General features: G+C 46.6%; 1 protein-coding gene across 1 annotated transcript in view; it reads left to right on the top strand.

The window, feature by feature from the left end:
* TTC6 (tetratricopeptide repeat domain 6) overlaps window positions 1–16,530 on the top strand; it is a 1,229,706-nt gene that overhangs the window by 360,258 nt on the left and 852,918 nt on the right. Inside the window, exon 11 of the mRNA XM_086936916.1 lies at window positions 15,558–16,050. Coding sequence (XP_086793042.1) covers window positions 15,558–16,050 — 493 coding nt within the window. The remainder of the gene's footprint in view (window positions 1–15,557; window positions 16,051–16,530) is intronic.

Genomic DNA, 16,530 nt, shown 5'->3' with positions numbered 1-16,530 from the left:
TTGATCTTTTGTGTGTTCGATTTTGCATCATAATGATGTTTAGCTATGTTTAAAAAATATAAGATATGGGTTGAATTTATTTTTCAAATCATTTAATTCACGGATGCTCCATACTCTTTAGGTACTATGTTAGCTACCCATTTCAATATATAACATGTTCCTACTTTGTACCCAATGCTTATTGTATCTATTTGCATTATTTATTTTTGAGCATTTGCTTTGATTGTCTGAATTTACCAATGAATAAATAAAATAAAATAAAAAAAAAAACAGAAATAATCGTATTCTCCCCAAAATGGAACCATCTTCCTATTCACTAATACACCGGAGACCTAACGCCTTAAATTACTCTCTCTCCATCCAACTCCGCTAAATCCCTGGGCTTCTCTTGGACAATAACATGTCAATGAAAGAACACATTAAAAACTCGGCCAAAGGAGCCCTTTACACACTAAAACACCTCTAAAAGCTCAAACCATTAATCCCAGCAGATAATTTCCATATTGTGGTGCAATCTCTGGTCCTCTCCAAACTAGACTACGGAAATGCCGTTCTCACTGGAACACCAAAATCTCACCTTGCACCACTGAGATTAGTTCTAAACATAGCAGACCGGCTCATTACTGATGTCAAATGGTTGTAACACATCACTCCTGCTCTCAAGCCCCTCAACTGGCTTCGTATCGAAGGAACATGTGCTTTCAAGACTGCATGTATCATCCAGAAAGCCCTCCACTCACATTCCCGAAACTACTTAGAAAACAAACTTATGAAAGCAGGGACTTCTAGATCGTTGAGTAGCTCCAACACATTTTTTCTCCTACATCCCAATCTAAAGAAATCATATACCAAGTCTCGTTCTTTTTCTGGAAATGCTCAGAGCAAATGGAACTCTCTACCTAGCGATCTGCGATGCAACCCCTCCTTCCCTGGCTTCAAAAGAGACCTGAAACTCCTCCTCCTCAACAAATACTTGAATTTTTAGACTACTGTTCTTGGTCTATTATCTCGGGCGCAGGATGTAGTAATGTCATAGTTGGCTATTTGCTTGTTTGGTATTGTGATATTGTGTAATTTTATCTACTGTATCTATCCCATATGTTTATTGTATTCCTGTTTCACTGGATTTGCTCCTGACATGTAAAGCGCTCTGACACCTTCGGGTCTAGCTAGCGCTATGTAAAACATATATAAATAAATAAATAAGTAAATAAATAAAATGCATTCCGCCCATTGCTTACCTTTTGTCTTTGTGGTTTGTAACGCTCATGTTCGGGCTATTTGCTGGCTTTTTTTGCACTAGGCTGTCCAGCTTGAATTCATCCCTCCCGTTGCCCACACCTTGTTTACAATATTCTTCCACAAACTCGCTTTCTGTAAACAGGCTGTTAAATATTGTTCTTCCCTTGTCACATTTGCTGTGCATTCAGAGGGAGAGGTCAAATGTCAGGCTCTCTCTTCCGAGGGAGCTTGGTGTTTTTTTTTTTCTTTCTCTGACTTCGAAGTGAGAGAATGTATGTGAGAATCCTGCTGAGCATCCATGTAAGAGGAGACGGTGTTGGATGGTTTTTTCGAGCATACTAAAAAAAACAAAACTGTGCTGATGTTTCAGAATATATCAATCAATCAAGAAATCTTTATTTCGGTAATGTACAATAAAAGTAGACAAAACATATAAAAACAGTAGCAGTAGATGACAGTATAGGTTAATTGTAGCAAAAATAGTTTCTAGGGCATTTTCCAGATAGACACAATTGGGCGAAATTCATACAAATAAAAAAAACCTTTAAAAAAGAGAACAATAAATAGATTTCTATAAAAACACTAAAAAAATGTATGAAAAGACAGTGTACATCCTTTTGGCTGCCATTCCATACTCAAGCTCATGCAATTAAAAATCTACGCTTATGCCACATTGCTACCAGAAATTGCGAGACGGCAAATATAATGGGTCCAGTTGTGTCTGATTTTAGCACTCTGAATGCATGCATGCATTGCCGGAAACCCAAATTTTTGCACAAAGGAACGAGCCAGTACTTCCTAGGCTTGTGATACGCCGGACACAAAAAAAACCATGGAGGTCGTTTTCAATATCACAGTTGCATCCAGGACAGTTTTTCAGAGCAGGAGATGACCACCTACTAGTGAAGACTCGCAAGGGTAAAACGCCACATACAGTTTTTTTGCTAATTGAGGATATATGTCATCAAGGAATCGCTCAAAAAAATAAAATCTTTGACCAGTAAAAAAGAAGCAGTTAAAGGGTCGATTTGGTGGTTACATAATGCAGCATTACGTTTGTCAGCACAAAATATTTTCGTGAGTTGGGTGCGTGAGATCATTTTACAGCCCCTCTCTGGGTCAGCCCATAGAACAAGAACTCCTAACCTTGTAAATTCATTCTTTATAAAAGTGAGCCAGGGAATTTTCCCTGTACTCGGAAAGGTCATTATTTCTTTGAGTTCCTCTCTATAATTTGTCAGCTCCAATGTTACCCAGAGCCTGCGCCAGAACCTGAGAGGTTTTAGCGCTAGCTCTTCATCAATTGGTCTGACCCCCAGGTCAAGCCTTAGAGGAAGAAGTTGAGTACTAGATGGTAGTGCTAGCAACTGTCTTAAAAATGTGTTTTCGGTCCTAGTGATTTCAGTCCTACAACAGTGTCCCCATAGTTCGCCCCGTACATAATGGCACCCCTAGCTTGTGATTTGTAAACCTCCAACGGTGGTCCAACAGGTTTAATGGTGGACTTATTGGATAACTTGAGAATTCCGCTTGAAAGTTGGGCCAGTTTTAATTGTGACTTAATTTGCTGGGGGGCCCACATCAAGTTCTCATTAATAGTGACCCCCAGATAGTCAAAAGTGAATACCCGTTCAAGTCTTGTTGTCCCTAGACTTGGGTTTGGTTGTGTAGTTGTAGGGAGGTTGAAGATCATGAATTTAGTTTTAAGAGAGTTGATCTCCAATCCCCGACCAGTACAGAATTCTTCAAAGCCATCCAGCGTTCGCTGTATACCCATTGGAGATTTGGAAAGCAAAAGGGTGTCGTCGGCGAACATAATTGCAGGGACCCTGTTGCCAGCCAGCTTAGGAGCATCATTATTCTGTACTCCGTTGAGGTGCGCGATTACCCCGTTGACATAGAGGTAAAACAGGATTGATGCGAGCACACAGCCCTGCCTTACCCCCCTGCCAACGGGAAATCGAGATGACAGTGCAACGTTTTTCCCACATCTAACTTGGGGGAAGTTCGCCTCATGTAACCTCATCAGGACGGACAGAAGATGTGCCGGGATGCCCAGCTCAAGAAGCACAGCCCAGAGTTTCCCCTGGGGAACTAGATCAAAGGCAGAGCGGAGGTCAACAAATATCATATAGAGGCTGCCACCCTCTATTCTCACATTTTCCAATACAAGAGTAGTAAACGAAAAATGTGGTCCACGGTGGAGGTATTCTTCCTAAACCCTGCTTGATAGGGGCTAAGAATTGTATACTCCTCTATCCAGTCCTGTAGCCGGTCCAGATTGAGTCTCGTAAAGATCTTCTCGGGGACATCAATAAGGCTTATGTGTCTGTAGTTGGATGGGAGTAGAGGAGAGCCCTTTTTAAAAATGGGGACTATCTCCACGCCCGGCCAAGTACAGGGAACCACCATGCCTCTCCGGACCGCGTTAAAGAGGATCTGGAAGTATGGACCCCAGATTTTCGCCTCATGCTTAAAAAGGTCACCAGGGAATTTATCGAGGCCTGGAGCTTTACTTGTGGCGAGTTTGGAAATAGCATTACAAACTTCTGCCACCGTATACTCAATCACCTCAGAGTGTGGAATAGGTGCAAGCTTGGGTAGATATATTTTCAAGGTTGTCAGAGAGGCCCTCGGTAGAATACAAAGCCCGGTAATGGCCTTTCCAGACTTCCGCTGCTATGTTGGATTCGATGGCTGCTTTCGGCTCACTGCAACCATTGTTAATTATGGACCAAAATTTCCGGGAGTCTTTAGTAGCTAGTGCAAGGGATAAACTAGACCACTTGTCATGATCCCACTCTTCTTTCGCACATTTAGTCAACCATTTATAGTGTGCTCTCCTAGCTTTATTTGCAGTTCTATTAGTATTATTTTTGTATGGCCTGTAATAGCTCTGTTTTGGCCTTCCTACACGCTGCGTTATACCACAAACACTGTGGGACCCATTTTGCCTTCTTGGACACCCAAGGGTTAAGTACCTTTGCCAAATTGGATACTAGGCCCACATGAAGAGCCTCCAGCTTAGTTAAATAATCAGAGGGCGGTGGTTGATTAGTTAGCACTGCAACCTCTATAAGCGAGGAAAATCTCGGCTATATAGTTTTCCTAAGTGTTCCGGGTGTTCCATTAGTTTGTGCCATCTTACTCTGCGTCTGTCATTAGACAGGGTAAGACCGCCATCAGTATCCCCGGAGACTAAGATACCGCTCCTGCTGGTATTAGGCAGGCCCAGTTCTAGAATTAGGGCATTATGATCACTGTCCACTCTTGTGGCAACATTAAAATCTATGACCTTTGGCCATAACCGTGTTTCGGCCAAAATGTAATTAAGACAGGACATTTGTCCAGGTTTGTTACAGTTACATTTGGCTGGGGTGTCGGAGGGGGTGCGACCATTACATGCTCGTAAGGAATGATTTAAGTTTAGTGCCATAATCTGTATGGCTAGCAGAGACCATGCCCTAGGAGATGGAGCCTGAATCAAAGGGATAGGCCAATGGTCAACCTCTGCCAATAGGACATCTTCATTCATACCCTCTAGAGGCTCGAAATGCCAGTTCAGATCGCCCCCCACCAGAAGGTAAGTGTCACTCAGAATTGTTAAAATAAAACGGGACAGATCCTCAATAGTGCTGGACTCACTAGCTATACTTACAGGGCGAGAACAGACGTTAATCAGTGCAAGCTTAAAAGCATTGGGCCAGGCAAGGAGTACACATTGGATGTCTTTAGAATGGGTATTTAATGGCTTGACAGTGCAGCCCAAATGTGAACCGACCCAGATAGTAAGACCTCCTGACGGGCGGCCTCTCCCTCCCCATACTGCCGGCACATGGAATGAAGCAAAACCTGCCCGATATTGCTCCATTCGAGCCCACGTCTCTTGAAAGAGGCACACATAACTTTCATCAAAAAAGGAGCCCCATTCGGGACAGGTCAATTTGTTAGGCAAACCTGCCAGATTCCAGGATAATATTTTGAATGTGTCTGTCCTGGGGCCCACGTCCCTGCACTTTAGTGACTCCACGTTTCCCTCATCAGTTAAATCCATTCTAGGTAATAAGGGGGGCAGTGAGTTATCTCCTGCGGCTGTATCCGCTACAGGCTCCTTGCTTCTACCAGTGGGGAGTAAGCTATTGCCTACAGTAGCTGGAGTCAGTATATTCACCATACTTCTTTCAGCAAACCTGACCCCTATAGTGCTAGATGTTTTTCATTCTTTTTTGCTTCCTCCATCCCATGCTTTCTCTGGGACTGCCCCAATTATACCCCCATGAGTGGGCTGCAGTCAATCCACCATATCCAAGCAGCTGTATCTATTTTGTAGGCGGACAGCCATGGGAGCTAGAGGTTCTCCAAGTCTTCCCTGATTTTTACCACCCCCTATTGAGGGCCCTACTAAATTCCAAACTTGTTCAGTGTCTGGCCTGGTGTGCAAGGGACCAGGGGGATAGAAGTACGACATGGTAAGAGACTGTATAGCTGACACAGAACTGGACTGCCTCCACTCACAAATGTATGACACCGTCCGGGTGTCTCTAAAATGTATCAGAACACAGTCTCCGGTTAGATCCTTTACCCTGTGACCCACCCATGACACCCTGCGGACAAACAAAATTTCACTGGTTACATGTGAATGGAGTGGTCTATTTTTGTTGAGCCAATCTGTAACTTTGTTTTTTAATGACATGTGTGATTCCTTGCTGACATTGTTCTGTTCAGTTACCCCAGCTAAAACCACTACATATGGGCTAGATTCAGGAGGTAAATCAATTCTAATAGGGCGTTTTACTGTTGCGCTGTTGATAAATAGATAGTTTGTGGTCATGCCTAGATGTCATTTTATTTTGGGGGGGCTGTTCTTGACCACAATTAGCAACGTTTACTGTCCGCCCTGTTTTAGCCACTACCGGACTCCCAGCGCTCTGTACTTTGATCTACTACAACAGACTTAGCTGCACCCATGATGTTTAAATCCGGTGGAGTTAAAAATGTACGGTATGCTTATCACTGACATTGCATAGTCTAGTTAAAACCCCAGAGTTCCGATCGGAAGCATTAGTAAGAGATAATAGGTTAGCTTCAATAGCAGCCAATCTCTGGGTGAGAGGTGATAGACATTCAGCAATTATAGACCCCACTTTGTCCCAAAATGTATAGTTAATAGTAGGCACCGGGACAGTTGTTGTATCGGGAGCCGTCGGCGCTACTAAAGACGGCTCAGGCTCCATCTCTTCACAGTGTCCCACCGTTTTCCGTTAATAGCTTTGGTTTGCTGGGACAGTTTTTCTTTGGGTTACCCCCCTCCCGCCTCTTTTTGTTGGCTCCATGCCTATCCATTGTGGGTTCCTTTCTTCTTGTGGAAAGGGCAATCTTTGACCTGGTAATGGCACATGTTGGCTGGTCCAATGCCCTGTTCTCTGGCACAGAGTCCGCTAAAACAATTTCCGGTGTAATGTCTGCCCTAGGGGGATAGACGTTGCTAGTGGTCGAGCCCTGAGCAGGAGAGTATGCTGACATGAGACCTCCCCTGGACTGAGAGTTGTTTGGGAGCAGATCAAGTGATAGCCGTCGTTCTGTTACTGCTATCTCTTGTGCGAGCACATTCGAAGCTCTTGTAAAAAAGTAGTCCAATGTTCCCATCATGCCCACCCCCCTTTGGGCCCATCGTTTCCTTGGTCATACCACTTGCCATCACGAGAAACAACTTATACGGCTTCAAACTCCCCTGTAGATCTTACCGTACAATATTGGACACCAATGTCCCAAACCAGGCGTTAGAGAGTAGTCCCAGCCCAGCCTGCTCCGGCCTCAAACGGGCTCAAACGGGCCCGCCCTTGGCCCAAGCTTCGCCCGGCAAGTGTCCCTTGCGCGCCCCGCTTAGCAGGGAGCGTGATCAAGGATATTCGCTGTGGGCGGCAGTGGGAGGAGCGCAGGTGATGGTGGTTGCGGGGCACTTGGTCTTTGTGGTGCCGCTATGCTCCCTCTCACCCTCGGCGGCCAGGCAAGACAGTAGGACTCCGGTAAAGCACGCAAGAACCGCTGGGAGAGGCTCCCGCGAAGCGGGGGCCGCAAGCAGTTATGAAGGCAGCAGGGGAGGAGCGCAGGTGATGGTGGTTGAGGGATACTTGGTCTTTGTGGTCCCTCTATGCTCCCTCTCACCCTCGGGGCCCAGGCAAAACAGTAGGACTCCGGTGAAGCATACAAGAAACGCTGCAATTTTTAGACTACTGTTCTTGGTCTATTATCTTGTGCGCAGGATGTAGTAATGTCATAGTTGGCTATTTGTTTGTTTGTTATTGTGCTATTGTGTAATTTTATCTACTGTATCTATCCCATATGTTTATTTTATTCCTGTTTCACTGGATTTGCTCCTGACATGTAAAGCGCTCTGACACCTTCGGGTCTAGCTAGCGCTATGTAAAACATATATAAATAAATAAATAAGTAAATAAATAAAATGCATTCCGCCCATTGCTTACCTTTTGTCTTTGTGGTTTGTAACGCTCATGTTCGGGCTATTTGCTGGCTTTTTTTGCACTAGGCTGTCCAGCTTGAATTCATCCCTCCCGTTGCCCACACCTTGTTTACAATATTCTTCCACAAACTCGCTTTCTGTAAACAGGCTTTTAAATATTGTTCTTACCTCGTCACATTTGCTGTGCATTCAGAGGGAGAGGTCAAATGTCAGGCTCTCTCTTCCGAGGGAGCTTGGTGGGGTTTTTTTTCTCTGACTTCGAAGTGAGAGAATGTATGTGAGAATCCTGCTGAGCATCCATGTAAGAGGAGACGGTGTTGGATGGTTTTTTCAAGCATACTAAAAAAAAAAAAACTGTGCTGATGTTTCAGAATATATCATAATTAGGACAGATAAAGCACATTTTTTAGGGGGGTTCTGAACTGTGGTAGAAACAAATGTTTGATTACGATCAAAACACATCAATACACTAGGTGATGACATTTGCACACATTATTGTTTGTGTGCAGTAAAACCGTATTGTGGTGCAAATGTAATGGTCATTTAAATTTAAAATGTGTTGTCTACAATTGCAGTGCACTACCACACCATGCAAACTTCACTCTACGCCACTTCACGCCCTTCCACTCTATGCTTTTCCACTCTATGCCCTTCCACTCTATGCCCTTCCACTCTATGCCCTTCCACTCCAAGCCACATCACTCCATCCTATGACACTCCACTCCACGACGTGCCACTCCACTCCACTGCGTGCCACTCCACTACATGACGTAACACTCCACTCTACACCACTCCACTCCAACCCACTTATCCCACCCAGTCCATTCTACCCCACTCCAATCTATCCGACTCATCTCCACTCCACATAACCCCTATCTACCCCACTCCATTTCACAACAATCTACCCCAATCTACTCCCCGTCAATCTACCCCACTCCTCTCCACTCCAATCTATCCTACCCCACCCCACTCTACCCCAACCCAATTAACTCACCCAATTCCACCCCATCCCAATCTGCCTCACCTCATTCCAGTCTGGCCCACTTCAACCTGCCCCACTCCAACCTACCCCACTCTAACCCAATTGACCCCACTCCGATCTACCGCAATCCAATCTTCCGCAATCCACTCCACTAGGATCCAAATATCCCCACTCCTTCACAATCTACTTCATTCCAATCTACCCCACTCCAATCTACTCCTCTCCAGTATATCCCACTTCACCCAATCTAACCCAATCAACCCCACCCACTCCAATCTATCCCACTCCCCCTATCTACCACAATCCACTCTATCCCACTCTACCCCACTCTGCTCCAATCCACCCCTTCCTACCCCACTCCACTCCAATGTACCCCAATCCGATCTAACCCACTCCACTCCAATGTACCCCAATCCGATCTACCCCACTCCACTCCAATATGCCCTAGTCCAATTCATCCCACTCATTCTAATTTACCCTTCCACTAAAAACTCCACTTCAATCTATCCAACTCCTCCCAACTCTAATCTATACCACTCCAATCTACCCCACTCCACCACAATATGCCCCACTCCAGTCTACCACAACCTACCCCACTTCAGTTCACCACAATCTGCCCTACTCCAAACTACCCCTCTCCAATCTGGCACAATCTACCTCTCCACTCTAATCTACCCTCCACTCCAATCTACCTCAATCCAAACCACTCCACTCTAATCTATCCTACTGAACTCTACCACACTCCAGTCTACCCAAGTATGTCCCACTCCAATCCCCCTCAAATTACTCCAGTCTACCCCACTCCCCCAATCTACCCCACTCCACCCCAATCTACCCCAACCCTGTCTATCCAACTCCAATCCATACCAATCTACCCCCTCCACTTCAATCTATCCTACTCCAGACGACCCCAATCCAATCTACCCCACTCCACTCCAGTCAACAGACTCCACTCAAGTCTACCCTACTCCACTACCATCTACCCCAACCTAACCCACCCCACTCCACTCTTCCTTAATCTACCCCACTCAGTTCTAATCTCCCCCAGTGTATCCCACTCCACTGTCCCCCAATCTACCCTCCTCCAGTCTCCTATTGGTTCTAAATTTTAGGGCTAGTGTTGTGATTGGATAGTGTTAGGGCTAGGGTTCCCATTGGCTGAAGGGGTCACCTGATTACTAGGGCTAGTAAAGACCAGGGTTAGGGTGTCTCAACCCGGGTGTTGAGGCTAGGGGCAAAGAGGACAAGGGCAGTTGCATGTTTGAGCCTGTTAAGGGTGCAGAGGATAAGGGCAGTTGCCTGTTTGAGCCTGTTAAGGGCGGTGAGGACAAGGGCAGTTGCTTGTTTGAGCCTGGTCAGGACCAGGGCCAGAAATTCTGCCCATTACCCATTTAGCAATACCCAGCCCACACCATCCACAAATTTATAGGATCTATATCATTTTCTTCTAATTTTGCATTTCCAATGCACTACCCTATTCCTCAGCCTATACTTCGCTAATATATCTTCTAGCCCAACCTTCTGACTCATCTCAACCATTTTTCTACTACTCTTTCCAATGCACTACCCTATCTCTCATCCTATACATCTATCAATATATCCTCTACATCCACTCTCATTTATCCCAAACCCCGTACAACCACTATGATCCGCAAAAGAACCCTTTCTAGACTGTCTCCTACTCTAGCCCTCCTTGCATCATCTGACACCTCTTTTACTACACCGATCCCCTAAAACAAACCTTTCTAAACTCTTCCATCTGACTCCTCCCCTCCAAAACTCCTTTTTTCTCATACAAAAGTCTCCTCCTGCTAAAAAAACTTTCACTCTTTTATCCCTCCACTATCCTTTTTTAATCAAAATTAATAGACTAACATGTTCACTTCTCAAATTCCATATTCAACTATAGTAATTCACCACTAATCCTTTATGGGTTCCGGAGTGGCGGCTACTAGCCAGTAAAGCGCTTCAACACCCATCAGGGGTAACAAGTGCTATATGAATGCAAACCTTTCTTCCCCTTTTATCCCTCCGCTATCCTTCTCACTCCAAATAACTTACTAATATCCACCGCTGAAATTACTTCACATTTCACCATATTAATTCACCACTAATCCTTTATGGGTTTCCTGAATAGCGTGCGTCAACACCTCATCAGGGGTAACAAGCGCTATATAAATACAAACCTTTTTCTTCCTGCTATCATTCCAAATCCAAATAACTGACTAACCTTTCCACCACTTAAAATGTACTTGCATGTTTAACTATACTAATTCAACACTAATCCTCTATGGGTCCCGGAATAGCGTGCTACTCGCAGAAAAAGCGTTTTGACGCCTCGTCAGGGGTGGTAAGCGCTATATAAATGCAATTACAATACAATACAATACTGGGGAAAGGTACCCTCACCAGTCCCTACCTGGAGACTTAACCCCACGCTGCTTGAGGATGGCCCGTTTAGAACACATATAGCTGACACCTTGACTGCTTACTTCGATACATACTGGGACTCTACGTCCTCGAATCTGATTGTGTGGGATGCAATGAAAGCTGTTATACGGGGGGCTGCTATAGGCCGACTAGTGGGAGCCAGACAGGAAATCCATGGTAAATTATGCGAAGTGGAGAAGCGCTTGCGAGACTTTGAAACTGCGGCGGGGCAGGACCCCGACCGAAAAGCTGTAATATTGAGCATGCTGAATTGCTGGAAACCCTGAGGGTAATGGACTATGGGACCTATCTGAAACGCCAACAGGCGGAGGCGGACAGGTCCGGTGCTTTACTTGCTCGGCTGGTCCGAGATACCCCAGAGAGCCCTACAATAATGACTATCCGGAACGCAGCGGGCGATTAGGTGCACACACAACTGGGAATTAACACTGTATTTAAAACTCACCTGGAGAACCTCTATGCTCGCCCCTCTGTAGATGCCGGGGACGAAATGGCGGAATTCCTGGGAGAGCTAACACTCCCAGTGCTGGCCCCGGGAATCCAGGCGGCCCTAGCTGGGCCTATAACACAGCACGAAATAAAGATAGAAATCCACACACTTAACCGAGGCAAGACCCCAGGCATGGATGGCCTGCCAGGGGAGTTTTATCAAACATATGCTGATGTGCTGGCCCCCGTCCTGGAGAAAATATACAACACCGCTTACGAGGTTGGCCATCTCCCGGCTACCACCATGCAGGCTTTGGTGATTTCTATCCCGAAACCCGGTAGGGACACCCAAGATGCAAGTAACTACAGGCTCCTCTCCATGCTCTCCACGGAGTATAAGATCCTTAGTAAGGCGATTGCCATGCGGATCCAACACCACCTCCCTGGCCTGATCCATACTGATCAATGTGGCTTCCTCCCAGAGAGGAGCACCTCCCAAAATTCGAGACGACTCCACGCCCTTATGACAACTACCCCTCATAACTTACCACACGCTGGCTGTATAGCCCTGGATCTCCGCCAGGCGTTTGACTCCCTGACGTGGGACTTCATGTTCGAACTCCTGCATCGCTTTGGTTTCCCGGAGGCCCTTATAAAATGGATCCGCTTATTATATACAGGTCCGACGGCCAGGGCGCGCACGGGAAGACACACATCAGACAGTTATGAAGTCCACAGGGGCACCCGACAGGGCTGCCCACTGTCGCCGCTACTGTTTGTACTGACGCTGGAGCCCCTGGCTATTGCGCTCCGAAATAGAGCTAAGGAGGAGGGCATACCAGTGGGAGGCACCAACCACATGGTCGCTATATATGCCGACGATATCTTGGTGTTTCTCCGGAACCTGCGGGGGGACCACTCACTCCTGGCGACTGTCTTCAGACGCTTTGAGACCATATCTGGCTTGGCTATAAATCCGGGAAAGTCTCTAGGTTTCTTCTTCCGAGACGGACAACAGCCCCCCCATATACAGTTCGGTGCCTATGAAATCCAGGTGACACCGACCACGTTTAAATATCTTAGGATAAATGTATACCGGGACCCGGAGGACCAAATTGACGGTAATATCCGTAAGGCCATTACTGGCCTGCTAGGTAGTATAGACTTCTGGACGTCCCTGCCCCTATCGGTAATGGGACGAGTGGCGGTCTCGAAGATGGTTCTGCTCCCCCGCATACTGTATTATTTTGTAAACCTGCCGGTACTGCTCCCGCGACAAATTTTCACCACACTAAATACATTACTGATCAACCTTATATGGGGCTCGGGGAGAAAACGAATCAGCCTTAAAAAACTACAGTTGAACACCAGACAGGGAGGCCTGGGCGTACCGGACCTGCGAAGTTACTACTATGCCAGCCAGCTCCAATGGTTGACCCGATGGGTGGCGGGCAGAGATCTACAGGAGATCGCTTACACGACGGACGAATTAGCACGTGGGGAACTACACTCCCTCCTCTTACCCAATGCTAGGATCCCCAGAGACTGCCACCCACTCCTGCATATGGCTCTGACCTGCTGGAGGAAAGCACTGTCATACACGGCTGAGACCTCTCCATACGAAGACAATATCCCCCTTCTGGGACTCCTGACACCACAGGGGACCCTAACACAACGCAGACTACACCCCTGGACGGAGGCCGGGGTGGACAGCGTGGGAGACCTGTTCGGTGACGACACCATACTGGATCACGCTTCATTTGTGCAAACCACGGGAGCGCCATCGCTCCTATACCTATTACACGCCTCTGTAACGCACTACGTGCGGCGAGCTTGGGCTCCACAACGTACGAAACCAGAACAACATGAATTAGTGCACCTCCTACATTATATGGGTACGGGGGGACACCTGGTGAAATGGCTGTATGTCGGTATCAGAGAACATGTGACGTCGCCGATCACCACACTTAGGGAGACCTGGACTGCAGACTCGGGAGAAACCATAACAGACGGGGAGTGGAAAATTATTCTTGGGCATCATAGGAGAGTATCTAGGAATGCTAAGTTTCAGTTCATACAGGTCATGATTCTCCATAGAGCATACCTTACGCCCCAGAGACTCCATAGGATGTTCCCTGCCACTGCACACTGCTGCCCAAGTTGTCAACAAGATGAGGCACATATCCTTCACATGCTATGGACATGCCCGAAGTTACTCACTTACTGGGGGACGATCAAACACACGTTACACTCCATAACAACACTCCGGATCCCTGAGGGGGCATTACCCTGCCTGATAGGGAACAGGAAACGACCCAAAACATGTAAAGCACAACTGAAATTTACGGACCTGGCACTCTTGTTGGCAATCAGGGTGCTCACTATGAGATGGAAATCGCCCAGGGCCCCGCAGGTAGACATGTGGCGAGTTGATTTGCTGAAATGGGGCAAAGCAGAATCCGCGGCACTGCGGGAAGAGGAGGACAAAGGCCTTCGCAAATACCCTATAGCACAGGAATGGGACTTAATGATGATCGAAATGGAAGAGATAGACCTGACCAGTTCGAGAGACCCGGTGGGATGAACACATACATATAGCAGGGGGTGGCTGGGGTTTACGAGCGCCATTACCACTCACGAGGGCTAGACCGGGCCTAGAGCCTTTAACAATTTCCAGGTAGACTGAGGCACCTTGGCCCGGAATGTAGAGTGTATAAGAGAGAACGACCAGGAGACGGGGGGTGGGTGGGCGGGGAGGGAGGGGCAGTTGGGGTTTAACACTTATGTAAGTCATGATTATGTTGTTTAAAGATCATAACTGAGAAACATCCGGGGAATTGTAAGACAAACGACTCATGTTTAAAAGGATATGCTACCAAAAGTTAATGGTAAAGAAAATGGAAAAGACTGATATGTGATATGATGAGAAAATGTAAAGTAATGTATAACATCCTACGACAGTCACGAATAAAGAGTTTAAAAAAAAATACAATACAATACCCCACTCTAATCTACTCCACTGCAATCTACCCCACTCCACCGCAAGTCTACACCACCCCATCCCACCCCACTCCAGTATACCACACTAATCTACCCCAATTCACTCCACTCCAATCCATTCTACCCCACTCTACCCACACTTCACTCTATGCCAGTAAATAATGTCTAAAACACATTGTCAAAGTCAACAGCTCTTGCATAGGAGCGACCTATTGGCTTTGCCAATGCTTGTTTAATTTAGAGCATTCTACCCTTTGCGAATGGAATGTTCTAATAGCCTCATATTTCTTCTGCCTCAAGCTATACCTGTGGTTAAAGGCCCTCAGGCCCTCAGTTATACCTGAGGCCATGAACTCGGGTTCATGGCCTTTAACCCCTTGCGTGCGGGGCGTATTCCCCGCCTGTGCTGACTCCGCCTTGCGCGGGCGGAGTCATGACGGAACGGTTCCGTCATCAGCACAGCTCAACCGACGCTGATGACGGAACCGTTCTGTCATCAGCATGCAAGGGGTTAACCACATGACTGCTAAGCTGATTCCTCTCCTGTGCTGGAAATTGTTATATTCTATGATTCATGACGAGCTCAGCTCGTCATGAGCAGCGAAGGGGTTAACAACCGGTATAGCAGTTGGCTTCAGGCTGTAAGGCTACAGTGGCCACTGCCTGTATGCAGTATATTGTAGATGATGTGTTCTAGGATTCCCCGTGGGGCCAATTCTAATGCTTCTGACTTCATTGGAGATCCCTTGGATGCAGAACTAGGATTACAAATAATGAAGTCTCTCTTCAAACCTTTGGGCTCTCTCCGTTCTTTGGCACATTAGTGATACTTCATACCAGGATCCCAGTGTCACTCAAAATAATTTATATCCCTTTCAACAGGTCTTAGTTCTATAAATGTATTCTGTATTTTTACACTGGAACTAAGAAGCACTAAGAGATAAAAACAGCTTGTTTTCTTTTCTTCCACAGCTCAGTGTCGCTTCAGAGACTCAACATCCATGCCAGCCTTCGTTCTGCTGCCTTTGCCAACAGGCGGCATGAACGGAAGGCCAGCCTGCCACTGGCATTAGACTTTAACACATTTGCAGAGGCACGTGGAGGTATTGCAGACCTTGGAGAACGAGAGTGGGTCCGGGATCTCTGGAACACTTGGTTTGATTACGTTTTCCCTCACAGCAGACCCCCCAGTATGGCAAAGGAGCCAGAAGTCCAAGCCAGCAAGCCCAGTGAACTGGAGCCAGTGAAGGCAGTGCCAGGTGTGTCTCTTCGGCTGGTGAGCTCCGTCACTCCTGTCCTGCTGGATGATACTACGGCAACAGTTCAAGATGTGGAAGCGGAAGTCCATCGTCTGACCGAGCTCATCGAGCAGCCTGGAGAGACCTCTGTCTTTCTCTTCTGTAGACGTGGTGCATTGTACAGGAGACTTGGAAAACTGAGCAAAGCCTTGAAGGATCTGGGAAGGGTAAGAAATTAAATGCCTATAGGACATCTGCGCATGTGCCTTAATATTCAACATAATGACATTAGGCAGCTGAGTACCTATGTGAAGTTTATTCTCACTTCAGTGAGTCCTGTGATAGAGCCTCAAATGCCTTTGCACTATTGACTTTGTCAATTTGTTTGAAGGTCACTGCACAGAGTATCTGATAGAGACTCCTAGCTGCAGATTCCTTACCTTTGAATTTTCCAGACATTAAACTGGAGCTGGAAACCTTTGCTCATGCAATACCCCTTATGTGCACCATTGGGTGGCTTTATTCGGCTACGCGTAATCTCATCTGTGTTGTTAGTGTCGATAATGATGTCGCTGTCACTTATATAGGCACCACCCATGTGCGTGGACATTAGTTCTTTTCTTTCAGCGCCAGTTAAGCTCCGATCCGGGAAGAGCTACCCCTATGTCCTTTTTGACAGGCCTTTTTTTGACTTTTTGTCGACTTCG

The sequence above is a fragment of the Lissotriton vulgaris genome, chromosome 9, assembly GCF_964263255.1.
Source record: "Lissotriton vulgaris chromosome 9, aLisVul1.2, whole genome shotgun sequence".
NCBI classification, from domain to species: domain Eukaryota; kingdom Metazoa; phylum Chordata; class Amphibia; order Caudata; family Salamandridae; genus Lissotriton; species Lissotriton vulgaris.
This window is presented reverse-complemented; position numbering and strand designations above follow the sequence as displayed.